The sequence below is a fragment of the Papaver somniferum genome, chromosome 11 (genome assembly GCF_003573695.1).
Source record: "Papaver somniferum cultivar HN1 chromosome 11, ASM357369v1, whole genome shotgun sequence".
Lineage (NCBI taxonomy): Eukaryota > Viridiplantae > Streptophyta > Magnoliopsida > Ranunculales > Papaveraceae > Papaver > Papaver somniferum.
In genome coordinates this window covers 120,225,396-120,252,495 of record NC_039368.1, presented here as the reverse complement: position 1 = coordinate 120,252,495, position 27,100 = coordinate 120,225,396, and the positions used below count along the sequence as shown (strand labels likewise).

Below are 27,100 nucleotides of genomic sequence, written 5' to 3'. Positions count from 1 at the left end.
TTAATCTTGACACTAATGAAGGTGGAACTGACATGATTTTGTATAATTTTGCAGGCGAGTGCACAGGGTACAAAGGATCTTATGCAGCCGGAATGAATGATGCGGAAACGGAAGAATGTAGAACAATTCTGGAGTGTTTGCAATGGGCCAAGACAATGGAACTGACCAAAATCCAGTTGAGTGCAGATGCGGAAACAATTGTCAACTCTATCAATAACAACACCCTTCATGTCAGTTGGGTTAATAGGAAAATCATAAGAGCTATCAAATTATTGTTAAACTCTTTTTCAGTATTCTAAAATTATTTATGTCAGTAGGAATCTTAATCCATATCAAAAAATGTTAGGAAGAACAAGTTAGTTTTGGAGGAATTCGGTCATGATATTAGTTATGTTAATTTGAGGTTATTCAGGCTCTTTAAGCCAGACAATTTTTAATAATAAATTTATCCAAAAAAAAATAAATAATTGAACAGGTTGCTGTGCTAGCTTACCAGCGAGCCTTATGGATAACCTAGTCAAGAGAGCCGAAGCGGATGGGGGGAGCCGATATTGTGTCAGAAGGGGGACAAGTTAACTCTATCTTCCAAGTTAATTTCTGCAATATTACGTCACTGGGGGGCTCGATCTCGAATCTGGAACCTCGAGAAGCGCATCAAATTTTGGGAAACGGAGATGACCAGCTGAGCTAGAGACCCGTTATTTTATTATTTATTATTATTTATTAAGTATTTTAGGTTCGAATCACGAAATGGTGAAATTTGGCCATCTTTATCTTTGGTGATATCAAATCAAAGCTTCCAAAACAACGGGTTGACCAACTAAATTGCATAAAAACAGGCCGAACCGGTTTCGGGCCAAGAGGGCAGTCAGGTACACTTTCGGGACGATAAATAACTCGTCAGTCCAGAAACAAAGATTTAAAGTCTCAACTCAAGTCTTAGAAACTCAAAACTCAAAAACAGTGCCAGAGAGAGGTTACGGAGATGGATTCTGAGATGATTACAAAAGGTAAAATCCAGCTACAAGAACCATATGAATTCGGTTAAAAAGAGAATTCTCTTTGGGTTGAAATAATTTTTGTTTGGATTGATTTTGATTTTGCAGATGAAGAAATGGAGGAAGCAGCACCACAAAAAGCTGAAGAAGAGAAGAAGAGTATAATAGTAATTTTGGTGGGTGCACCTGGTAGTGGAAAGTCTACCTTCTCTGAAGATGTTATGAAAACCTCTTCCCGTTCTTGGGTTCGAGTTTGCCAGGTTTCTTTTATTCTATCTCTCTCTTGGTTTTGTAATGCCACTGCATTCGAATTGCTTGATTAAATTCCCCACTTTTTTTTTTTCCTGGTAGTAGTTGGAAATAGGTATGGGTTATTGTTAATCACATTAAAATTTAGGTATTTCATATGATAATCGTTTTAGGGTTAGATGTATATCTAAATGACAATGAGTTAATAGTATCAGTGGATCATTTTCATGTGGGTGTGGGAAGGCATGAAATTAATGGAGAATATGACTTCTTGTTCTATTCTGCCTTTTTTTATCATGTACTGGGTGATCGATTGATATATTTTCTTCTCAATGTGGGTTGCACTAGTAGCTTTAATTGATTAATTCTGCTAATCAAATCTATACACCGTATTTCAACTATGTTTGTGGATTTAGGCGTGTGCTATTGGACTAGGATAATTTTAACCTTATTTTTTTCCTTCCTTTGTTCTGATAGGATACTATTGCAAATGGCAAAACGGGAACAAAAGCACAGTGCTTAAAGAAAGCAACTGATGCATTAAATGATGGGAAAAGTGTTTTCATTGATAGATGTAATCTAGATCGAGAACAGCGTTCTGAATTTCTGAAATTAGGGAGTCCTCATGTTGATGTGCACGCTGTGGTGCTCGACCTTCCTGCCCGACTATGTATTTCTCGCTCAGTTAAACGTACAGGTCATGAAGGAAATTTGCAAGGTGGGAAAGCTGCTGCTGTTGTGAACCGAATGCTGCAGAAGAAAGAACTTCCTAAATTGAATGAAGGGTTCTCTCGAATCACATTTTGTCTGAATGAGAAAGATGTTGAAGAAGCTGTTAAGACGTATGGTGCCCTTGGTCCTTTTGATACACTTCCTTCGGGATCTTTCGGACAAAAGAACCCAGATGCTAAAGTCCAACTTGGCATAATGAAATTTATGAAGAAAGTAGATCCTCCCAATAGTTGCTGCAAAGACCCTGTCTCCAAACAAGAATCTAAGGAAACTAATCCTTCTAGTAAAGAACAAGATGTAGTTGCTTTTTCGGCACAAAATACAGATAAGAACATTAAGGCGGATGGAAACTCGAGAGAGCGCTCTGCCGCTGGTTCTGCCACGACAAATGATATTCCTACTCTGGCGTTTCCATCCATTTCAACTGCAGATTTTCAGTTCAATCATGAGAAAGCATCTGATATCATTATTCAGAAAGTTGAGGAATTCTTGGATAAGATTGGAAACGGCAGACTTGTTTTGGTAGACTTGACTTCTGGATCAAGAATTCTGAATTTGGTCAAGGTTAAAGCAGAACAGAAAAATATTGATTCTAGCAAGTTTTTCACTTTTGTTGGAGATATAACTCAGCTTTACACAAAAGGTGGTTTGCATTGCAATGTTATCGCTAATGCAGCGAATTGGTAGGCTTCTGGAGACCCATTTTATTTAACATAATCTTTTTTGTTTCATTGTCTTGCTTTGTGACTGGCTTCCTTTCTGTAATCTGCAGGCGGTTAAAACCAAGAGGTGGTGGTGTAAATGCCGCAATATTCAATGCTGCGGGTCCAGCCCTAGAAATTGCAACCAAGGAAGCAGCTGGAGATGCTGGATGTATTCAACCTGGAAGTGCTTTGACTGTCCCCCTACCTTCAACTTCTCAACTGCACAAAAGAGAAGGGGTAACCCATGTCATACATGTTCTTGGTCCAAATATGAATCCTCAAAGACCAGACTGTCTCAACAATGACTATGATAAAGGATGTAAAATTCTCCGCGAGGCTTACTCATCACTTTTTGAAGGTTTCGCGTCTATAGTGAGGACTAAAGAATTCAACAAGGATCCATCTAAGACTGTCTCAACGGTTCCTTCTTCACTTATTGACCAGAGGAGCAAGCGCGAGGGTGTTTTTGATCTTGACAGTAATAAGAAGTATAAAGGACCCAAGGTTGAAGTTGGGGTGGAGAAGAAATCAGAGTCTACTGAGAAGTTTACTGGTGATGGGACAGCCAAGAGTTGGGAATCGTGGGCACAATCTCTTCACCGCATAGCCATGGATCCAGAAAAATACAACAAGGACGTGCTCGAGATATCAGATGACGTCGTTGTGTTAAATGACCTTTACCCTAAAGTAAGAATGTTATATTTGGACTCAGTAAAAAAAATTGAATTTCACAAAATCAATGTTCCACTTTTTCTTTTCAGGCTCAAAAGCACCTTCTTGTTGTAGCAAGGAAAGATGGTCTTGATCGTCTTACTGACGTAAGAGTGGAACACCTTCCATTACTAAGGACAATGCACAATGCTGGAGTGAAGTGGGCCACAAAATTAATTTCTGATGAACCCTCCTTAGTCTTTCGTCTTGGATATCATTCGGTATGTCTTAGTTACATCAGTGTTTGTATGGCTGTAAAAATTGCTTCATTGTGACATAATTTTTCTGTGTCATAAGTATCATTTATATTGCCACTCTTGCAGGACCCATCAATGCGGCAACTGCATCTCCATGTTGTCAGCCAAGATTTCAATTCAACACATCTGAAAAACAAGAAACACTGGAATACATTTAATACAGCTTTTTTTCTCGACTCAGTTGATGTAATCGAGGAAATTGAAAAGTGTGGGAAGGCAAAGTTAAACGACAATGAAAGGCTAATGTCAGTAGAGCTGCGATGCAACAAGTGTAGAAGTGCTCACCCAAACATCCCCCGTCTTAAATCCCATATCAGCCGTTGCCGTGCACCATTCCCTTCAGATCTACTCCAAAATGGTCGTCTTGTAGTCGCACCAAATGGATCCGGAGTTGAAGCATAGGAATGTAAAGTTTTTCCCTCGCCTTATTTTGCTGTATATAAAGTTGAGGTCGCTTTGGACCATGTTTAACTTGTTCGAGGATCATGTTATATTTTGGTTCAGAACATTTTCTTGGAAGGTCGGGGAACATGACGGGACATTTTTCTTGGAGGGATCAGTTTTTCTTGCAGGTTGATGGTTGATAGGGGCAAGAAGCCTGTTGAGTTTGACTGAATCGATTAATACTCCGTCTTTCCACAATCACTTTTTGATTTCTAAAGACAAAAATACATATTCTTGTTTGTTAGAAACCTGTCGCATATTCTGCCTTGCACGGTCGGCCATGCATCTTATCACACTGCAAATGAGACGGAATACGGCAGGGAGAAACATTATGAGATTGTGTGACATTCATTTTTTGGATTTTGTGTTGATTTTACCGAGTATTTGTATGTTTGAAAGCTACTACATACTAAATGTGAATCCTGGTTTACTTTGTAGAAATAATGAATGGGGTACGTTCCAAAGCCAAAAAGAGGAAAAAACCGAATGTGGCGAGAGAGGATAGGATTAGTAAACTGCCTGATCCATTACTTCATCATATACTCTCTTTTCTTCCAACCGAATGCGCTGTTTCCACTACCGTGTTATCCAAGAGATGGGAGAATGTCTGGATATCTGTTCCTGTTCTTGACTGTCGCAACTGGGAGCATGAAGACGGATATGGATATTCTGATGACGAAAATGGATGTGATGACGAAGATGGATATGAATACCGTGATGACAAAGAAACCATTAAGTTCATGGATTTTGTGGATAGGGTATTGGCTCAACGCAATATGTTAAATATAAAAAAGTTTTGTCTCAAATGTGAAAATGAGTATTTCGATCATAAACGGGTGAATGCATGGATTACTACGGCAATTGAATGTGAAGTGGAAGAGTTCATTTTTTATGAGCGTAACTCACACCCAAGCGATGGGAAGATAATTCCTGATTCCCTTTTCTTGTCAATCACTAACCACGTTAGACTTTCAGTTTCCAGGACTAAATGTACTTCATCTTCCGAATTCAATTTCTCTTCCAAGACTGAAGATTCTTCGTCTTACCAATGTTGCATATGAAGATGAAAAATCGGTTGGAAAACTTTTTTCTAGCTGTCCAGTGCTTGAAGAATTGTGGTTGGGAGAATGTTGAGTTCAAACGTGTTTCAGCTCCTAGATTGAAGTCCTTCATCATTCTAACTGGTTGTTTGGGAAGTTATGTGTATCTTGCCAAAGTCGATATTGATGCACCAAACCTATTGTCCTTCACTTTCTGTGATTGGCTCCCGGAAGATTTTGTTGTGGATAGTTTTCCATTGCTACAAGTTGCAGATTTATACTACAACTATGGCGACATAGAAAGCAGATTTCTTCCTTTGTCCAAGTTTGTAATGAAGCTCTGCAATGTAAAGGTCTTGAAAATATCAGGTGCTTACTTACCATATATTCAGTGATTTTTTCCCCCCATAGAATGGACTTCGACTTTTTACTTCATGTTTATACCCATCTGTTTAGCTTGAACCTGACGAAGGTTGACGGATTAGTCCTTGTTACGGGGGTAAATTCAAATATACCGTCAATCAATATAGGATTATAACTGTTTTCACCATAATAGTTTTTTTTCTCCTATGCTTTGTTAATAGATTCTCAAGCTCGCAAACGCACTGTCTACTAGTTTCCCGACTTTTCACAATTTGATCCGTTTAAAAGTGTATGATGCTTTAAATGGAAACATCCGTCAACTTTTTAGAGTTCTTGCGGAATTTGGAAGCACTCGTCATCAATAAGGTATATTAATATTACCCTCCTCAAACCTCTTCATTACCAACTTCTGGCCCTTGTCAATTTTCGTCATTTTTTTGTGAACTTGAAACTTTGGTTGTAGGTCGAATTTGATGGCGAAGTCAACGAGAACACTTTGTCATTTATCAAAGTGCCTAGCTGTTTGGAATGCCTGAAGACAATCAAAATTAAGAGGGTTAAGGGGTACCCCAAGGAGCTGGTTAAATTTGTTCTGAAGCATGCAAAAGTTCTTCAAACGATCATTATGCACATTTCATATCCGGAGGAAGATTCTTGGGATTTTCGCAAGATGAAGAATGATCATAAAGCTCTGAATAAGAAAATTATGATGCAGTTACGAACATCTCCATGGGCTTCACCAGGTTGTGCCATTAAGTTTATATTTCAGCGGCGGTTTCACTTTGGGAGCATAAATGATGGAAATCTGTTTGATTAATGCGTGTTTTGTTAGTCTTATGAAAAATTGACTACCCTATTGTTCATTAGCTGAAGTTGGTAGAGAGAGTTCTTAAAGCTGTACGACACTGTATGGCTTTATGATTGCATTTTGGGATACAGATACCTCAGAACTTGAAACAATCTATTTTTGTGTTATCTTGCCGTGAGTTATAACTCCAAAAGTGTCACCATCCATCCAGAAAAAACTCATCAAAACAAAAATAACACAAAAATCCCAAATAACAAAAGTTACACAAAAACTCGAAAGGTGTTTTTGACATCAGTAACTACCACTACCAATAACCAACACCACATTCACCAACAAATACTAGCACTACCATCACCATAAAAGGCGCCACCACAAACCAACACCACCACCAAAATTTGGTTTGGTTTCATGATAAAAAAATAGGCAAAAATAAGTTGAAACCAAATTTGGTTTCATCATAGAACTTGATGAAACCAATTTTGTTTGGGGCTTTTGTACCAAGTTTTAGAAATTTGGGGTTTTTGTATCAATTTTGTTTAATATAAAGTTTTAATGAATCCTAACATTTGAAAGGAGTTTTCGTACTCCAAATTTGGTCACCTTGGTGTTTTACTACTAGTTTTGTTGCGTTACCGCACCATATTCTTCAAAAGAAAAGTCAAGGTATGCCTTAACTAGTATAATCCTTTGCAGCCATACCTTTGTACATGAGAAACTCTAGAATTGGTGCATTAATTTTGAGAGCACAGTTCTGAAATCCATCTTCATCATTCATATTTAAAATAATCAAGTATTTCAGTGCAGGATTTAAAACCCAAAAATTCTTCATATCAAGTCTTTGTAATCTTGGAAAAGATATATATGTAGGAAAATTGATTTGAAGGCTTGAAATTGAAGCTAGCGTCAAATAAATTAGTAGCTCACAAGTATAAAGAGATGGCGGCATCAAAAACCGTATCTCTCAGATGCAAATAGAGGCCTATTCTTTTATCCAAGATCCATTCAGGTGGAGTTCAGAGTAAAGAAGGAACTTCTGTATGTTTGAATCATCGTGAAGCTCCAATGTTTTATCGATAGACAATATGAACTTTAGGACCCGTGAGGGCCTATGGCACTGAAAGTGAAGGTAGGGAAAGATCTCAAAATGAAAGGATATTACAAGGAGGAACAGAGAGAAGAAGTGGGAAAAAGAAGAAAAGATCTCAAAAAAAATATCTCAAAAATGTGTTCCCGTCGTTTAGAAAATACACTGGTCCGAGCAGCATCGCAGGTATCAACAAAAGAGAGGATATGATGAACAAGTGAGGCCGGTAAGTTACTAATCCTATCTTGTACCTCACTCATGTTGTTAATTTTGTCCTGCCGATAGCTTTTGTGCAACGTTTTACCTAAATACCACCCTCACTTTTCCTAAGTACCACTAACAGTCAAAAATAAAATTAATTTTCTACCTACATTGATGTGGGTATATAACCTTCTCCTCTAACTCTCACCTAATAGAAATACGATGATAGATATCTGGCCGCTGCCGCCTCCAATTTGGTATATACTATACAACAAAATTATATATGTGTTAGAGCATTGCTCGGTCGAACTCGCAAGCGTTTCCATCTCAAGCTTGTTTGTCAAGTTTAGTTGATCAAAACTATAGCCTTGATTTCTAATCTACCAATATGTATTTCGAACTAGGATACAATGTATAGTTGATCTTTAAACTTCATGGCGCTTACAACTGAAGACGGGGATCCACTGAAGAACTCGGAGGAACTTCATCAACAAGGTATGTGGAGACTAAAATTTATCTGTAACGGACCAGAAAATTACGCCTGGCGCGCCTGGGTGCGCATTCCATAATCCCCCGATGCTCCGTGATGAAGATACAGTCCAGGCCTTAAAGCTAGGAAAATGAACGTCCATTTTCTCTTGCAAGCATGCTCGATGAGCATGATGCAGCTAACTGAGCTTCCACACCGTTTCACCTTACCCCCTGTTTTGCAAAGGGGTTGGAGTCGTTAAAGCTAGGGTCGATGCGTGATTATGTGCATCTTTGGCCTTTGAGTCCTTTTTAGGCATATAAAATGCCTTGAACTTACGCATAGGCCATTGTAGCTTAATTTCCCTTTTTTACTTAGCTTAGGCATTGCTGAGATACTTGCCTTGCTCATGCCAAGGGTGCATCAATCAGGCTCATGTCGTATCCTGTTTAGGATTATGCAAGCTCCGCTAACTTGCGTATTAATGTAGCTTACTTTCTCGGTGAAGCCCAATTCGCACTTGGTGCATATGCCAACACCGTGTATCTTGATAGGCAGTATGAGCATCCAACGAATAGAATGCAACTAACCTCATCAATTATGGACACAATTATCTCTTGCATCGCAATACCGACCCAGATGATATGAGAGGCCAGTATGCCGCAATCATCTCAAAATTAGATGATATGAGCGACAAAGTGTTGTACCGGCAATGCTGCAACTCATTGCGGCTGCCTACGGACCCTTCCATACTCCAAAAGGATCAAGAACGGACCATAGTTCATCATCGAATGGACCGCAACTTACATCAACTCGAATTTCAAGGCTTTGGCCTAGAAATAATGGTAATTTCCTAGTCTGTATAGGCCGTTCCGTCAACATGCACAATAATTATGCGTTATCGGGCCCGCCACATGGCATAGTGATTCATAACCATAAAATTTCCTCTTCGCAAGGCTATGCAGCTATAAATGAGGCTTACACATCATTTGTACTCTTTCGTCTAAGCTATGAAGCTTACTCGGCGCATAGTCCACATATGTACCTTAAACCAGCCACCCATCTATATATATGTTAACTTGCAATTTCTACAACTCATAAAAGAGGAGAAGATTGACATGTCTGCTTTACTATTCATGTACAATGATTGCACATAATGATTGCGCAATACTCATTCTTGATATGGCACAATGATGATGCAATATTCACTCGGTGAACCCTCTCTGGCCTGATGCACAATGAATGTGCAATATTGGCTCTAGGCCAATTTTCCTCTTAACTCAACATAAGCTTTGGATGAAGCTTCATTTCAAACCATGGAGCGCCGGGGATGAAATTATTTAAAGGGGTGTTATACTATTCACCCCTTTAAATAATTTCGTCCTCGAAATTTAAAACAAAAATTATTGTGGACAATCTCTTCGGTTTGGATTATTGAGCAAAACTCGCATACCAGATTCTCAAAAATCACAGGTTTCTTCAGTTTGTCATGGAACATCAATTAAGACCTTCTGATAAAATGTCCCATACCGCATACTCAGGAATCCAAAAAGATTCCATAACTTTACCAAGAATCTCAATTGGCTAGTTTCCAAAAGGATATCGCAATAAGGTATACTAAATGTGCATCCCATAATACACACTCAGGAGTCCCTAAGGTTCACAACGTTGAAAAATGTCATCAAAATGACAAGATCTTAGTGCATTACTGTGCGGGACAGAATCCAGTTGCCCAGTGTCCCTGACGGTCATCCAGGTTGCCACTTGTAAGTGGGATGCTAGCCGGTCCTGACAACGCACACTATTGGACAGTTTCCAAAGTGTGGGGATGATCAGTCCCATTGTCTACCCGCCGTCTCAGATAGTCTTATGGATATACACCCGTAAGTAGGGTGCCACTTAAGCCAAGAAAACTCACAGTACTTAAATAAGCTCAGCTCGATTCACAAAATAACTGGCCTAGCAGTTACTAACTCTTTCGGCGCAAAAGTTGGCATGCTCTCCAACTTTAAGTTTCCATTAAGGAAAGTACTCGCTTGATGAGTCCATTACTCACAGTCCCTAGAGTTTTCTCGGAACTTGCTCTGATACCAACTGTGACGGACCGGAAAATTACACCTGGGCGTGCATGCCATAATCCCCCGATGCGCCACGATGAATCTACAGTCTGGGCCTTAAAGCTAGGAAAATGCATGTCTATTTGCTCAAGAAAGCATGCTCGATTAGCATGATGCAGCTAACTGAGCTTATATACCGTCCCATGTTACCCCATGTTCTGCAAAGGGTTTGAAGCCATTAAGGCTAGGTTCAATTATGTGCATCACTGGCCTTTGGGTCCTATATAGGCATATAAGATTCCTTGAACTTGCGCGTAGGACATTTTGGCCTAATTTCCATTATTTACGGGGAAGGACGGCTAGAACCAGCGGCATGGTCGGACGGCTAGCTTTGTGGGGCCCACCCTCACAGTTTTTTTATTATTTTATTGTTATTCTCTGTCTCTGACCTTTCCTTCTTTGATCAAACTTCCAATCCTAGTTTTTTCATGTTTTTGGATATTCAATTGAGCATTATTGTTAAATACACCCGCGCCTCTTGCTCAAAGCTTACTCGGATGTGACGGACCGGAAAATTACGCCGGGAGCGCCTGGGCGCGCATACCACAACTCCTCCGATGGGCATGATGAATCTATATTTCAAGCCTTAAATCTAGGGAAATGCATGTTCATTTTTCCTTGCAAGCACGCTCGTAGAGCATGATGCAGCCAACTCAGATTCCACATCGTTCCAGAATTACCCTTGTCCGCTAAGGGCGTAAGGCCATTAGGCCAATGCCAATGCATACTGAATGCATCCGGCTGTGCCTCAACGTAGGGAATTCATCATTGAATTTCCTATCTAGATGATCAACAGTCATACTGTCGAGTCTTGTTCAGGCATAAGCCTTGGACTTTGGCATGGGACGCTCTAAGCCCTTTATCATTCCCTACCTTACCTCGTTTACCAACTCTACATAGATTGACAGGAAGTATGAGCATCCACTTGATGAAATGCATCTAAGCCTCATCAAGCTTGGACACAATCATCTCTTGCATCGAGCTACTGAGCTTAGATTATATGAGGGGCCAATCTGCCGCAATTATCTCGTAATTAGATGATGTGAGTGACAACGTGCTGGACCGGAAATGCTGCAAATCATTGTGGATGCCTATGTACCTTTCCCTACTCTAAAGGGATCAAGCACATACCATAGTTCATTCTCGAAGGGATAGAAACTTAAGCAAACTCATTTGCAAAGTTGTGGCCTAGAAAAAATGGTAATGACCTAGTCCGTATAGACCGTTTTGTAAAAATGCATAAAGGATGCGCGTTATCGGCTCCGCGGCATGGCTTAGTCATGCCTAATGGTGTTGTTTTGAAAGAACCTACAAATTGACCTGCAAGTGCACAGGGTCAGTTGTAGCTAGTGATGGGAAGAAAGGGTTTGTCCACAGGGACTTGGAGGGAGCTATGGTTGTTTTCTAAGTAAAATCTACCTAAACAGGGAATTGGGGAAAACTAGGATATTGAATCCACCTAAATCCTCAGCTATATCATGTCCAGTGCAAGTCTTGCTCTTGGCCTTAGTAAACAAGGTGAAGGTTCAGGCCTGCCTTGTGTTCTGGGCTTTCATCTAGGATAAGCTATTCACTTAGTTCACTAATGCACCCCTAGCATTGATGGTCTTCTTACAGCACCATCAATCACAGATGGACTTGGTCACTAATTGACTAACTATCCTATATCTAAAGAAAATTGCTCACCTAGTTAATCCTGTTCACCCCTAGCATTGGTGGTCTTCTTACAGCACCACCAATCACAGGTTACTATCATCACTGAGTAATCAATTCTCCATGGTTCTAATTCAAGCTCATCAAGAACAAAACTGATCATTTACTTCACTGTGGCATAGAGGCTTCATCTACTTCCTAGTGATGAACTAAAACATGGTAGTGATGAATTAAAACATGGTAAACAGAAAGAGTAATTTGAAATTGAAATAGAAATTGAAACTGAAATTAAAATTAAAATTAAACCTACTCAGACCCAAATTGGGGGTTAACTTGGCTAACCCAAGAACACCCTTCTCTCTACACATCAATTGCCTTTTATAGTTTTACAAAATATCCCCAAATTTCGAAACCCTAACTTGCAAACCCTAATTTTTTGAATTTAAAATTCCACTCACCTAATCCCTGAATTGATGTCGACCCATGCCTATTCTCTGCTTCTCTGCTTCTTCTGCTCCCTATTCTGCTCCATTTGACGCCCTAAATCGAAGTGTTGTATCAAACCCACACCTAGGTCAGTGAGATGAGTGTGGGTTAGGTATAACAGCTAGATTTAGGGATATGGGATGTTGGGGGAAGTGTGGAGGTGATGTTTAGGGTGGTAGGGTGATGATGGTGTTCGTTGTGGTGATTGAGTCAGTGGAGTTGGCGGAGTTGGTGGTGAAGGTGATGGTGGTTCTCTGTGACGGGGTGGAGGAGAAGATGGGTTCGATGGAGAAAGGGGAATGGTGCGTTTGGTTTGATGGGATATAGGGTTAGGTGTTATAGTGTGTGTCGGGATCAGCAAGGTTTGATGTATCGCAAAGCAAAACCGTGAGATGATAACTTCTGAAACGGATCTAACGGAGAAATTGAGACAGATCATGAGCGACCGTTGGATGCAAAAATACAACGAAACTGACGGCTCAAGATGGAGTTAGGTGCTGTAGTGTAAGGCGGAGATATCAAACTTCGATGCACAGCAAGGGAGCGACCGTCGGATGCTTCTGAGAACTGATCTGATGGCTGAGAACGGAGGCGTTTTTGTGTGTAGAAAATGAGGTTGTGCGCACCATTCTGCGCGGCTTCCTTGCGTGATTTCTCCCGGCTTTTCACTACTTTTCTGCTCTTTTTGCTCCGCAAGTCATCCAGACTTTATTTATTACCTAAAAATGCAAAATTAATTAATAAAAATATTTATTCTTGAAAACAATGAAAATACAGAATATGGGATAAAATGTAGAATTACTGCACAAAAGATGAGTTAAATGCCAACAAAAAGGGATAAATATATACAATATTTGGCACTCATCACCTAAGCACCAACTTCCCTCTTCACAAGACTAAGCAACTATAAATGAGTCCTAAGCATCATTTACACCGTTCTGGCTAAGCTATGAAGCTTACTTGGTACATAGTACGTATATTCACCTTCAACCGACTACCCCTACCTATATATGTTAACCTGTAATTTCTACAAGTTATAAAATGGGAGAAAATTGACATGCTTGCTTCACTATTCATCGCAATGATTGCGCACAATGATATCGCTTAATGATTGCGCAGTACTCCTTCATCCAGCCCTCTCTGGCCTAATGCACAATGATTGTGCAACATTCTCTAATCCATGCTGCGCTTGTATATTGCACAATGATTGTGCAATATCGGCCCTAGGCCAATTGTCCTCATAATGAGCAATGATTGCGCGACAACGCCCAAGGCCACCTACCCAACTGGATAATGCATTATGAAGATGCAGCATTGTCCCGGGCCAAACGCATCATATTATACAAGGGAAGCTTTGATGAAGCTTCATATCAGTCTATGTCGCATCTTTTAGCATGCGCCATGATAAAAACAGGGGTGTTACTTTATTCACCCCTTTAGATAATTTCGTCCCCGAAATTCAAACTAAACTATTATGGACAAGCTCTTGGGTTTGGATTCCTGAGAAAAAGTCCCATACCATATGCTCAGAAATCAAAGGTTTTTTTAGTTTGTCATGGGACATCAATTAGGACCTTCTGTGAAAATATCCCATACCGCTGTTGATGGTGGTTTTTAGCTTAGGGTTAAAATCGTAAAATCGTAGTCAGACAGTGACGTCACACTTGAGTAATAATGTCGCCACTAGCACATTTATTGACCCATTCAACATGTATGCGTAAAATTACCGGGGTACCTTTTTTATATGTCATGCTCCACGACTGAGCCATAGGTACTGACTGGCATCATCTCTGCACATGCCAGCCGCACATGCTTGCCAAACGTGCCAATCACGCGTGCCAGATATTTTAAACTAGGGTTTCGACACGCTAAACCTTAATAGACATATCTCCTCGCTAAAGGCATGCCAACCATGCCATCCACATCTCCGCGCCAAAGGTATGCCAACCATGCCAGCCGCACCACCGTGCCAATGGCATGCCATGCCAGCCACATCTCCGCATCAAAGGAATGCCAACCATGCCATCCGCACCACCGTGCCAATGGCATGCCATGCCAGCCACATCTCCGCGCCAATGGCATGCCAGCCGCACCACCGTGCCAATGGCATGCCATGCCAGCCACAGCTCCACGCCAAAGGCATGCCAACCATGCCAGCCGCACCACCGTACCAATGGCATGCCATGCCAGCCACATCTCCGCGCCAAAGGCATACCAACCATGTCAGCCGCACTATAGTGCCAATGGCATGCCATGCCAGACACACCTCCGCACCAAAGCCACGCCGGCCATGCCGCTGGCTATCAAACGAAGGGTTGCAACAATCAACGACCACCCTTCCTTCTGAGATGCAAATCTCAGCCGTCCAAGTTCGCCACCAAACGCATGGAAACTTTTGGCCCAATGCCAATCCCTAATTTTGGCCGCGCCTAAACTATGCCAAAACCCTAATTTTGGCCGCGCCTAAAACTATGCCAAAATCCTAGCTTGGTCGCGCCTAAACCATGCCAAAGCCAGCAGGCCATGCCTCCATGTCGCTGGCTTCCAAACGAAGGGTTGCAACAATCAACGGACACCCTTCCTTCTGAGATGTAAATCTCAACCGTTCAAGTTCGCCACCAAACGTGTGGCAACTTTTGGCCCAATGCCAAGCCCTAATTTTGGCCGCACCTAAACTATGCCAAAACCCTAATTTTGGCCGCGCCTAAAACTATGCCAAAATCCTAGCTTGGACGCGCCTAAACCACGCCAAAACCATGCCGGCCATGCCTCCATGTCGCTGGCTTCCAAACAAAGGGTTGCGACAATCAAAGGCCACCCTTCCTTCTGAGATGCAAATCTCGCGTCCAAGTTCGCCACAAACGCATGGCAACTTTTGGCCCAATGCCAAGCCCTAATTTTGGCCGCGCCTAAACTATGCCAAAACCTTAATTTTGGTCGTGCCTAAAACTATGCCAAAATCCTAGCTTGGCCGCGCCTAAACCATGCCAAATCCCGGCCATGCCTCCATGTCGTTAGCTGCCAAACGAGGGTTGCAACAATCAACGGCTACCCTTCCTTCTGAGATGCAAATCTCAACCGTCCAAGTTCGCCACCAAACGCGTGACAACTTTTGGCCCAATGCCAATCCCTAATTTTGGCCGCGCCTAAACTATGCCAAAACCCTAATTCTGGCCGCGCCTAAAACTATGCCAAAATCCTAGCTTGGCCACGCCAAAGCTATGCCGGCCATGCCGCTGGCTGCCAAACGAAGGGTTGCAACAATCAACGTCCACCTTTCCTTCTGAGATGCAAATCTCAGCCGTCCAAGTTCGCCATCAAACATGTGGCAACTTTTGGCCCAATGCCAAGCCCTAATTTTGGCCACGCCTAAACTATGCCAAAACTCTAATTTTGGTCGTGCCTAAAACTATGCCAAAATCCTAGCTTGGTCGCGCCTAAACCATGCCAAAGACACGCCGGCCATGCCTCCATGCCGCTGGCTGCCAAACGGAGGGTTGCAACAATCAACGTCTACCCTTCCCTCTGAGATGCAAATCTCAGCCGTACAAACTTTCCACCAATGACTTGTGGCAATCTCTTGGCTACGGTGCCAACTCTTGGCCATGGTGCCAACTCTTGTCCACGGTGCCAAAGCCATGCCGGCCATGCCTCCATGTCGCTGGCTTCCAAACGGAAGGTTGCAACAATCAACGGCTATCCTTCCTTCTGAGATGCAAATCTCAGCCGTACAAGCTCGCCACTAAACCAAACGACTTGTGGCAACCTTTGGCTACGTTGCCAACTCTTTGGCCAAGGCGCACTATGCCAATTCTATGGTCACGGCACCAAACCCTAATTAGCCATGCCAGCACAGTGGCCATGCCACTGGCTACCAACGGAAGGTAACCACAATCAACGGCTAACCTTCCTCTCAAGATGCAAAATCTCGACCGTCGAAGGTCACCACCAAGCCGGCAAGCCTCCCAAGCTCAACTTTCCAAACAATAGAAACATGCTACACAAAACACTCGGGATATCAAAACATGTCACAAACTGGGGGATGTTCATCAGGATATTGGTCTGGCGGTTTACAGCGTGCGGCGTACACTATTCCCGTTACAAGAAAATGTCATAAGAGTGAGGCGGTTAGTAAATTTTCACTTACAACTTGAAAATGATAAAAACCCAGCCGTTAATAGGATTTTACTGCACGGTTACTCTTGAATCCTAACAGTTGATGATTTTGATTTTATTTTTATAAAAATAATCAAGTTTTGTTCAATTTCAAAAACTAACTTAAAATCCAGTCTAACCACTAACACTTAATAAGTTTAACTACTTAAATCTTATAATAAATTAGTCAATGGTTATTTAAATTATTATTTTGAAGATCCCTATCTTGTTGTCCTCTTGACATCCTCAAAACTCATCCTCTCGAACCTAATAATATCTTCCATTTTATAACAAAAAAATTGTTTAAAATGTCTCGAGTCTAATGTAAATTAAATTATCAGTTGATCAAAAAATTTACCCTGGGAAAAGGCTAATGCCCCATAGTTTATGTCCTATTTTATTTTTTATTTTAGAAAAGATACGAGCCTCATATATATTGATAATCAGTCCAATTCAAAAACTTGAATGTTTACAGGACTGACTCGGTCACTTTCTATTACAACAAACTTAAAAATTTCAAACAAACAATAAGACAAGCTATACCAGTTTACACGATAGTCCCAATCCCTACTCTGAAAATAGAGTCCTACCATTCCTAACCTTATGACGACAAGTTTAAATGGTCTTGGTTGGATCAACAGTAACATATCCAAACCATATAACATCTCTGCAATCAATAAAGGTGTTAGGATCCAAAAATCCAATCATTGCTCAGGGTTTTTATCAAAACCACAGTAGCACAGGTGACAAAGGTATACCATAATCTATAAATCCATCCTTTTATCAGTGATTTTTTCATAATAACAATACCACAAGTAACAAGTAAAAGGAGTTATCATTTTGCTGAATCATTCTGGAATGAGTAGGGTGTTCTTCGATGTCCTAGGACATAATTTATATCCTAAAGACTTAGCCTTTATCCAATGCCAGTACCATACATTTGACCTGACATCTTTCTCGAAAACCCAATTAATCAAGAAACGGTTGAAAAAGAAATTCCTCAATTTCTTTGTCCCAGTGATTTTACCAAAATGAGTCTTTTTTCTTTTTACCAAATTCCATACCTAACTGCATCAAACCAATTGTGCCAAAACGTTGTTTTTTTTTTAAGGAATTAGGGCTACTGCCCCAAACTTTTATTTCAAATACCTCATTTAATTGAGGTTAGAAGGGTTACAACGGACAAATGGAAGCCATGAATACATTCAATTACATCAAAGAGATACAACATACAGATTGAAATACATGAAAAAAATACTAATATACAAAAGCATCATATTCATGTACTTCATCGAGGAATTCGATTGAGAGATGGTTTGAGAATTCATAATCCACCATTTGAAAATTTCTTCAATATTCTTCTTAATTGAGAAATTATTGTCTTCAATAAGAGTAGATGCTCCTAAGAGGAGTAATAAGCACAATTGATCGAGACCTGAGGACTCTGATCGTCAATTCAAATATAAGGTTCCTAGGCCAACGACAAGTAGGACAAGCGCCCTGGCAAGTAGAGCAACTAAGCAGGCAACCGAAGGCATCAAACGCATGAACTTCGTCATTCAAGGAGCTGTGGGAGCATTGGACGAAGCGGTAATATTAATTAAACGAGCTATGAATAGGAAAAAGAGTGAAAATGACAGGTTAGGTAGAATTAAGTTCCGATAGATAGGGACCGGCATTAATCAATGGAATTCTTACAGATGATTCTTAGATAAATCCATCGGATTCAAAGGCTACTTCTTCGTTTCAACTAGTCAGCTTCGACATAGAGATCAAGAATAAAGCACGGTCGGTCATTTCATGCAGGCTGGTCTGATGTGCACCTTCCAAAGAAGATAGCCTTAGTGGCCCGTATGACCGAAAGAGTGAGGAAAGAGCACGACAACGCACGAAAATGAGTCTCGCTGATAGGATTCTATATGATAAAATGATCTAAACGCGTTTTAGACTACGGACGTCGCACGTAGAATTCTAAGCCTGAAACTTGTCAATCCTCCTGCGATCTGGTGATTTGCTAGCATCTAATCAAAAAAGTAGACCTTTAGTCAACAACAATATCCCTAGCGAGATGGCGCCTTCGGTATGCTTCGATTGAGAATGAAACGTGTAGATCTTTGTCAAGCCGATGTAGATCGCCCTCAAATATATGTTTAAAACGATTATGAGAATCGTTGGGAACCCCTAGAAGGTTGTATGAAATTGAAATATATGATAGAAATTGTCTATAACAGACATCAAATATATAATAAAATAAAATATAAAAGAAACATAATAATCACCTGAACATGGATTATAGTTTTATTGTTAGTAATTGCATACTATTAAGATATATATTCATTAAGATTTCCTAAATCTACCCGATTGAATCGAGCAAATCTAGGTTAGAAAGATGGAGATGGTGAAGAAGAAAGTTCCTGGATAATTTTTGGGAAATACGATTATTAGAGAGAGAGACGATATTTTCAAAGAGAAAGACAATTGAACACTCGAAGGAATCGCCAACAAATAAATGTACCATTTGTGTTTTTGTACCTAGCTAGGATCACGGTCGATGGTGCGAGTCACGTTGGCATACGGTTAGAAAAGCTTCAATGTGCTTCTCAACCTCGTAGCCAGTGATAAAGGCGTTTGGTGAGTTTTAGAATAGAAATTAACCTCATCTTATCAAAACAGCAGCGGCCTCTCATCTTTTACCGTTCTACCTGAGGTAAGAAAATTGCTTCATTTTCATTTGCTTGCCCCAGCAGTTCATTTCGCTAATCAGTAATAAAAATAAATTTCAAGTGTAAAATTCTATTTGGGGTTTATGTTTTTGGAAATTTAATAACAGTATTCTATTAAACCTTAGAAATCCCATGTTGGGATCCTAATCCCACATTGGTTAGATGGGGGTTTAATTGTTAGTTTATAAATCAATGAGTTTCCTCATCTAGTCAACTGGTTGTCAAGTTGAGTTCTACCCATGAACTTGTGACGAGTTTAGGTTCAGTACCCTAACAAAATGCTAAGGGATTAAACTTCTCTGCAATTTTTATTTTTCTTACAGATCCAAATACAAGAGTCCGATGATGAATCGTAAAGTTAAGTTTATGGAACCTATACAGCAAGCTGGAATTAGACATATTCTGTCGAGTTTAGACCCTGGAAACACAAGTTTTATTATACCTATGCTTAAAACACATGTTGAAGAATCATTTAAGATGGTAAATGCTCCCACTATCTATGTCTTCAATTGAATTACCTAAGTTATGGTCTTGAATGTTTCAGTGGCTTTTTCTTGACAGGTGATTCCCTTGGCAATCAGTTCTACATGACCAAACAAGATCCGGCATATACAACTTTGTGGTGATGTTGCCATGAAGTATTAATTGCTTATTTGCTTTTCCTTAAAGAGTTTGTGCTCCATTCCGCCCAAACCTGTCAGAATTATGACCTTCTGAAATCCCTTTTCTTCGGCTGAGCATTTTGCTCTGATCTCACAATACATTGCTGTTGATGCATTTGGCTCCTGGGTGTCACCTGCCAATTTTCTAGTTATTAAACCAATTCCACTCTTTTAGTTTCAACGATGAAAAAAGCATCACCATTGGTTCCAATAATAGAAAGTAGGGAGCTTGCCATATATGTTTTATGCATGGGTTCTAGCATGATTTGATTTCACATTTGCGCAAGAAGACTGATCATGAAGAAAATACCTGATCTTGTGGATTGACTGTATTAAATTGTCCTTTAACCGATGCTACTATATGAAGAAGGCAATGATTGCTTCCAAATCAGCTTTGTCATCATCACATTGTTGGATATGAGTCATTCCTTAACTTGACAGTGCAATATGTTTCTCATATTTTCCTAATTAGTTCCTGTGTTCTATATAGGTTTACATTGTGAAGAAAACTCGTTTAGCAGAAGTTGGTGGTGCTTTTGGCCGTCTACAACCGGAAGCTTGTGCCCAGAAAAGTTCTCCAGGTATATCTCCTTCCGATTGTTCCATCAGTGTGCCGACGAGAGAAACTGTTATGGGGAAACCAAAGGGTCTTTCTTTATCTGTTATTGAAGGAGAAAATGAACATATTAGTCCTCCACAATCAGTTAATAATCAACCTGAAAATTGCAGCGAAAAGGCACATTTAGACTATTTGGAAGATTTAAGTTTCGCGAGCTCGGTGCCTGAGTTTGAAGATATCAAGAATTTAGAGAGTTTCACCATAATCTATAATGATTTGATTTTAGATTTAGTAATGTCTCCATATACATGGTCCAGATACTACGAGCTCTGCTGCAGTCAGAAATCGTTCCTTCATAAAACTCTTCTACCCCGCCTCAATTTTCAATTAGTTGTAGGTCTCATCTCTGAAACTGTCAACATTGCTGATGCCCTTGAATGTAGCAAAGTTGGCAGTGTTTCTAGAAAAAAGCTTCGAATATGGAGACGGGCTTTGAAAGGATTGAAGGTCCTTGGCATGACTGTGGGTTTTTTGCTTTCTTCGTTGGAAGAGCTTCTGAAACTGTCAAAAAGAAGAAGCAATGGATCTGAAGAAGAAGAAGAAGAAAAAAATGCAGATCTGGAAACTCTTGAAAGGCCAATGCTCCCTGGTAATTTTATTCAGTACCTATGCAGGCTAAGATAGGGTCGTTGGAGTGATTTAGATCTCAACTTTTTGGCAACCTCTGAAGCTAATCTCAAAATTTTGGCAGCACACACGGATGTGTCTTCTCTGTAAAGCTTGTGAATGTTTCTTGTTGTTTTCTTAAAACAGGCAATCTAGATAGAAATCAGCATTTCAGCATTTTGTTTTTCTTATCACAACGTGTAAATTTCTCTCTTTGTTGCCAGACAGTCGGAAATTTATGAATACAGAAGTGCTGCATTTCTATCAGGTGATAAAAGTATGAAAGGGGAGATTATTCTGCTAACATTTAGCCACTTAGGGTTGCATATCTTTAGCAGAAGAAAAAAAACAGAAAACATATTCATGAAATTCTTTTCCAAAGTAAAAGTACCCTACTCTTGAATTATTATTTGAGCTCACCAGAATTATGGCCGGAAAATTGAAAATCATTTTTTCATATTTAGGTATATTTGAGCTCACCAGAATTATTATTATTTTGACTGTTCCAGTCCAACAGTTCCATATAAGCATAAAACAATATGAAAATCAAGGAGGTGTCAAGGGTGCACAGTTATGTATTTGATGTTTAAGTATGGGAACTAATGTAACTTAAACAGACTTGAAGCTTTTGACAAACAACAGAATAAACAGTTGAGATCTAGTACTCAAATATTAGAATGGACAAGCTAAACATTCATCACACCCTAAAACACAGTACCAAACGCAAAAAACCCTGGTCATTTAAACATGGGGAACCTACAAAATTTGGAAAAACTATCATTCTTGGGAAGCAGTTGTTGCATCCATAGGTTCAGCTTCAGTAGACTCCTCAGCCTTATCACCCTTCTTACCTGTGTCATCAACAAAAACAAAAAGGCAGCACTTATTAATACGATGAAATTAGATTTTACATTCAGTGCAGAATGTTTTCAAGGAAAAAGATTATACATTCAGTAGAGAACTTTTACAACATACCTTTCTTCTTCTTTCCACCTCCTTTCTTTTTCGACTTTGTGGCCAAAGCTAACCAAGCCTTGATTTCAGGTTCCTCATCCAACGTCTTTGTTGGCTGCACTTCTTGAAGAGCATGAGATGTGATTCTATCGGAACCATTGGGCATTAACAGAACTGTAAATTTGATATGTGCAACAAGATCCCCTGCATATAGCCAGTAGTATGAGCCCCAAAATAGGATGCCGAACTATTTTAATATTGAACGTGAATAAAAAACTGATTCACGCGATTGTGAACAAAAATTCAACTTAAAACTTGAACATATCATTACCAGGCTTCTCATGAAGTACAGGGTATGGCTGCAAAAGTTCATGGTTCACACATTCAACTAATCCCAGCCGGGCACGCTTCTCTTCCAAAGCCCTACGAGGAGGAGATAACAAAAAGAAAACTACATCAATGCTGTGTAAAGAGAATAAAATATCTAAAAAGTAACTTATGCAGAACAAAGTTGTCAGAAAATCGGACAAGAAAGCCAAACCTTGCTGAAAACGGCATGATGGGGAAGTTCTGATTAATTTCGCTGAAAATGAACCTAGATGCTTTCATCTTCAACTGATAACTCTCCCCCACCGCTCTCTTGTAGACAGTAGTTTGCCTTTCGTCTAACAGCCTAGGCTGCAATGTTTTGACAATTGCAGATTGTATTAGAATAAGCAGATTTATTAGCAGAATAAACTTGGAAGAATGAATAAAGTTCAAAGGATCAAGTGTCCTTACCTTGCCTTCTCCTGTGCTGGCAACTATATCAATTGCGTAAACTTCATTCTCCTGAAATTCTGCATCATCGACTCTGGTTTCGGGACCTGGAACACTGAGTACAACCTTGTTTCCATCTATCACAAACTGCTTGAGCTGATGGCTGAGCACACCTTCAACAATTTTGCAGTCATAGGCAGCAGCAACCTTCTGAATAGCTTCAGTTACTTCTTTATTCTGCCATAGCATTAAAAAAATAGATCAGTAAACAGAACATGATAATGGCAGAACATGAATAATCACTATATAAATTCGAGATTAGATTGCAATATACGTGAAACTTTTCTGAATCATAAGGAATTATCAAGGATTAAGACTCGCACATCAAGACAACAAAGAGCTTCGCCCTGTACTAAGAAAATCATATCAACTTGCCCCATCAGAGTAACTATGACAAAAGAGCCTCACTTGGATGTCAAACCCATAGCTTCTGTTAAGTAGTCATCACTAGGGCACAACTAATAAAGACACTTGACAACTTACTAACCCCCTGATGCATATCATACAAAAACTCATTCACTCGATAAACAAAGTTAGAACCTATAAAAAAAGGGTGAATGACAATGTTAAGGCAAAAACACAACCTTCTATCAGCGTAACTATGACAAAAAAAAAGCTTAATTGGAGCATGCTCCATAGCAATTTAGAGTTTTCATCATTTAGATAGATCATGTTCAGCAAAACTTTTTCAGGATGCAAACAATGAAAGGTGGCAGAAAAAAAAAACACAACCACTTGAAAACAAATGACGCAAGACTGGTAAAACTTATTAAAGTCTAATTTCTCTTTCAAGAGTCTATACTCGATTCCCTAGCGTGTCCCTGGCAAACAATTTCGGCTACGAAAGAAATGTCTCAACCAACAAAGACAAGATTGCTCACCTAATCAAACATAGCCAACTAGAATATTGGCAACAGGGAAAAAGAGGAAACCAAATGTAATTGATAACCTCGGCAAAGTTGCCCGCCTATCTGTGTTCATCGGATCACAGAAACCCAACTAGGACTAGCATGCATTCACAAACAAATATATTGGCAACAAATAAGACTAGACAAACTATCTAAAATAAGTTTGCCCAAAAATCATATAGAATAGCCAAGTAAAATATTCGCAACAGGGAAAAAGAGGAAATCAAATGAATATTGATGACCTCGGCAAAGTTGCACCTACCAAAAGGTGATAACATCTAATAAACACATCCAGCAAATTTTTGTGTATGATAACAAGAATATATTTGGCTACAAAACACTACGGTCAACCACCAAAACATCGATGACCCCAGAGATCAAAGTATAGCCAAGCAATATGTATAGGCAACAGGGGAAAAGAGGAAACCAAATAGATATTGATAACCTCGGCAAAGTTGCCCCTTCAGAAGGGAAAAACCAATATGCGGTCCTAATATGCATTAGTTGTGAAATTCTTTGTAGAAAAACATACAGTAACACAAAAGTTCCACAGCTAAAATATTCACTATGAAAAGATGTTGGAAAACAAATTCGCATTTGATTGTCCCCAAAAAAAACAAATCATAGCCAGATCAATGTAGGCAACAGGGAAAAAGAGGAAATCAATATTATCCTGATCACCTCGGCAAAGTTGCCTTCATAAATAAAGCACACGGTAAACTAGAACAAACAAGTTACAACCTAAGCTAGTCCTAATATAATGATTGATACACATGAAAAGGAAGACAAAAAATGTGATTCATCTATCAGGGTAACTATGACATAAAGCCTCATTTGGAAATTCATCCATAGCTAAGATCTGTGACATCACTTAGACGAATCACATCCCCTTGACTAAAGAGATAAACAGAAAAAATATTAAGAGTATGAAAGTACATCACAAATAACATGAATAATTAGATTCTAGTTGCACAATCAGTAAAATGAAATTTTTTACCTTTTTGCCAGGTCTAACAAGCCTCAATGCTACTTCAGCTGCAGTATTGGCTGCAGCAATAACATCAGCTGCTCTACCAGTAACTGGTCCTTCTTGAAGAACATGAGTATGTGCAACAACAGCAATAAACCCATCAATATGGCAACCCATATCACTGTAATAAAAAACAAATAAAACAAACCCATTATTATCAAACCTTAACCAAACGTATAAACCAATAAACATCATCATACTAGAAAAAAAAAAACACTCACATCTTTAAGATGTCACCTTCTTCCAGAAGAGTTCCATCACTAGCAAGTGGTGAGAAATGACATACAGTATTATTAACTGAGATACATGTAGGAAATGCAACACCTCTTTCAATCTTCTTCTTCGTATTCTTATACAATTTCCCAGTTTGCCTTTTAAAAATCAAGAAAAAAACCCATCATTAATATCTTAAAAAGAAAAAAAAAAACAACTCCAAATATCCAAACATAGCCTTCAGGAAAAAAAAACTTACTCTCTGATAAATGCATCTCCTTTCTCACATAAATCAACAATCTTAACTTTAGGTTTACATTCTGTTAACACCAACTGCAATGCCTCTACAACACACATCAACAAAACCATCCATTAGCAAATAAAAAAAGACAACCAGAAAACAAAAAACAAGCTAAAACCCTAAAAAGAGGGTGAGAGAGCTTACTGTTGATAATCTCAGCAGCAGATTTGTATTTAGTTACAACTTCAGGAGAAGAAAGATCCAACTCTTTCTCATCCTTTCCTACTTCATCATCTGACATTCTTAAATAACAATTATAATCTTATCACTGCAAATCAAAAAAAAAAAAAAAAATGAATCCAAACCCTAAAAGAAGAACAGCAGAGAAATTAGGGTAATGAAAAAACAAGATTGAGGAGAGGAAGATGATTCGTTTACCAAATTAGGGTTTTAGACGAGGAAAGGAGGCGCTGAGGTTTGATTATAAGGAGGAGGAGAATGGGATTTGAGTTATTAGGGCAACGCCGGGGGTTTTATAGAAATGTTGTTACGGACTTTACTGAATCACTACTGTAACTTTTACGAAGGAAATTACCATTTCACTTTTTAACACCTCAAGGCTCAAGCAAAATGGTACCCAGGTTACCTATATGTATATTGCTACCTCCAAGCAAAAATAAAAGTGAAAACTCTAGGGTTTCACGTGGGAAGCTCCGGTTTTTTTTCCCTCTCTTTTCTCTTTTGCGTTCTTTAGGTTTCTTATGATTTTGCGCTCTAATGGCGCAAAATCAAGACAATAATCCGCCTGTTTTTAACAATCGTCAAGATAATCAATCTAAAAGGATATGGAATCAATCTCGATCAAAAAGTATCTATATCCCTAGGAATAACGCTGCAAACCCTAATGCTATGAACCATAATTCATCCGAGTTTGGGAGGCAGCACGAAGATGGAAATCCTAACGCGTTTAGGAATCAGAAGGAAGACGGCAATCATAACACGTTTAGGCAACCGCATGAAGATGGTAGTCAAGGCGTGCATATGGAAGGCTCTTATGCGGCTATATTAAAGAAGAGAACACATGTTTTATCAAGGATTGATGCTGAAACACTCTCTCATCCTCCAATTCGTTCTACAACAAACAATGATGTTTTGATTAAGATCCCACGAGAGACTCACACAAGGATTAAGGCTGTGTGGAGATTTAGTTTGGTTGGCCGTTTGGTATTTTTCAAAACCCTAAAATTTGAAGATGTTAAAAGAGAGTTATTGAATCAATGGAAGTTATCTGGTTCGGTTCAATTTATTCCATGGAAGAAGGGATACTTTGTTATTAAGCTAGACAATGAAGATGATCGAAAACGTGTAAGCTACGATGGTCCGTGGAAGATTAAATCTGCAACATGATTTCAGCAGCTTAAAATTCATCCATGGACGCCTATGTTTGATCCTGGGAAAGATAAGATTACTAGAGCTGCAGTTTGGGTTCGTTTCACGGCTTTGCCAATGAAGTTTTGGGATGAAGAGACGATTTTTAGAATGGCAAGAGGGCTTGGTAAGCCGGTTTCTGTTGATCCGCGTACTTTGCGCCATGAATATGGTTACTTTGTTGCTGCTTTGATTGACATAGATTTCTCTCAACCTTTAGGAAGGATTTTGATTGATGGTGAAGAGAATGACGAAATCTTTGTTCAAGATTATGAAATTTTAAACAGGCCAAGCTTTTGTGATTACTGCAAATCTATCGGCCATAAAAAATCTGATTGTAGAACAAAAAAGTTTGATGATTTGAAGGACAAGGCTGATGTAGAAACTGATCCTGAGATTAAAAAATCAATTGAAGCTGATATGGAT

The 27,100-nt window shown here is 39.5% G+C and overlaps 4 protein-coding genes and 1 long non-coding RNA gene across 6 annotated transcripts; 3 read left to right on the top strand and 2 right to left on the bottom strand.

The window, feature by feature from the left end:
• Window positions 1-931: 931 nt before the first annotated feature.
• Window positions 932-4,539, top strand: LOC113322015 (transcription factor bHLH140-like). Of its 2 annotated transcripts, XM_026570012.1 has the most exons (7): window positions 932-1,010; window positions 1,107-1,258; window positions 1,725-2,662; window positions 2,752-3,370; window positions 3,445-3,615; window positions 3,718-4,057; window positions 4,156-4,539. In XM_026570012.1, the coding sequence occupies exons 1-6, from the start codon at window positions 986-988 to the stop codon at window positions 4,051-4,053; spliced, it is 2,241 nt and encodes a 746-aa protein (XP_026425797.1). In that variant the 5' UTR covers window positions 932-985; the 3' UTR covers window positions 4,054-4,057; window positions 4,156-4,539. The 2 variants fall into 2 exon arrangements, with proteins under 2 accessions (XP_026425797.1, XP_026425796.1); XM_026570011.1 differs by having other exon boundaries at window positions 3,718-4,539.
• On the top strand, window positions 4,539-5,530 carry LOC113325017 (F-box/LRR-repeat protein At3g59200-like). Its single transcript, XM_026573260.1, has 2 exons — window positions 4,539-5,085; window positions 5,190-5,530. Exons 1-2 carry the CDS (start codon window positions 4,539-4,541, stop codon window positions 5,528-5,530), a joined length of 888 nt encoding a protein of 295 aa, XP_026429045.1.
• LOC113322016 lies at window positions 5,160-6,424 on the top strand. The gene is made up of 3 exons (XM_026570014.1): window positions 5,160-5,504; window positions 5,720-5,864; window positions 5,962-6,424. The coding sequence occupies exons 2-3, from the start codon at window positions 5,802-5,804 to the stop codon at window positions 6,313-6,315; spliced, it is 417 nt and encodes a 138-aa protein (XP_026425799.1). The 5' UTR covers window positions 5,160-5,504; window positions 5,720-5,801; the 3' UTR covers window positions 6,316-6,424.
• Window positions 6,425-17,598: 11,174 nt separating this feature from the next.
• Window positions 17,599-18,924, bottom strand: LOC113320998. The gene is made up of 2 exons (XR_003346403.1): window positions 18,170-18,924; window positions 17,599-18,038 (listed from the first exon to the last, which is right to left on the bottom strand). It is a non-coding gene; the product is annotated as an uncharacterized LOC113320998 (long non-coding RNA).
• A 2,645-nt stretch (window positions 18,925-21,569) lies between these two features.
• On the bottom strand, window positions 21,570-25,801 carry LOC113323150 (ERBB-3 BINDING PROTEIN 1). Its single transcript, XM_026571418.1, has 10 exons — window positions 25,685-25,801; window positions 25,451-25,574; window positions 25,265-25,349; window positions 25,014-25,163; window positions 24,760-24,913; window positions 22,816-23,031; window positions 22,577-22,713; window positions 22,367-22,458; window positions 22,057-22,239; window positions 21,570-21,932 (listed from the first exon to the last, which is right to left on the bottom strand). Exons 2-10 carry the CDS (start codon window positions 25,545-25,547, stop codon window positions 21,859-21,861), a joined length of 1,188 nt encoding a protein of 395 aa, XP_026427203.1. The 5' UTR covers window positions 25,548-25,574; window positions 25,685-25,801; the 3' UTR covers window positions 21,570-21,858.
• Window positions 25,802-27,100: the final 1,299 nt, after the last annotated feature.

Coding starts and splice junctions, on each gene's coding strand:
- LOC113325017 (XM_026573260.1), top strand. CDS start 4,539: ATGAATGGGGTACGTTCCAAAGCCAAAAAGAGGAAAAAACCGAATGTG. Junction 5,086..5,189: donor TTCAGTTTCCAGGACTAAAT/GTACTTCATCTT, acceptor ACTTTTTTCTAG/CTGTCCAGTGCTTGAAGAAT.
- LOC113322015 (XM_026570012.1), top strand. CDS start 986: ATGGATTCTGAGATGATTACAAAAG. Junction 1,259..1,724: donor CTTGGGTTCGAGTTTGCCAG/GTTTCTTTTATT, acceptor TTGTTCTGATAG/GATACTATTGCAAATGGCAA. Junction 2,663..2,751: donor ATCGCTAATGCAGCGAATTG/GTAGGCTTCTGG, acceptor TGTAATCTGCAG/GCGGTTAAAACCAAGAGGTG.
- LOC113322016 (XM_026570014.1), top strand. CDS start 5,802: ATGGAAACATCCGTCAACTTTTTAGAGTTCTTGCGGAATTTGGAAGCA. Junction 5,865..5,961: donor AAGCACTCGTCATCAATAAG/GTATATTAATAT, acceptor CTTTGGTTGTAG/GTCGAATTTGATGGCGAAGT.
- LOC113323150 (XM_026571418.1), bottom strand. CDS start 25,547: ATGTCAGATGATGAAGTAGGAAAGGATGAGAAAGAGTTGGATCTTTCT. Junction 25,350..25,450: donor TGCTGCTGAGATTATCAACA/GTAAGCTCTCTC, acceptor TGTGTGTTGTAG/AGGCATTGCAGTTGGTGTTA. Junction 25,164..25,264: donor GGAGATGCATTTATCAGAGA/GTAAGTTTTTTT, acceptor GATTTTTAAAAG/GCAAACTGGGAAATTGTATA.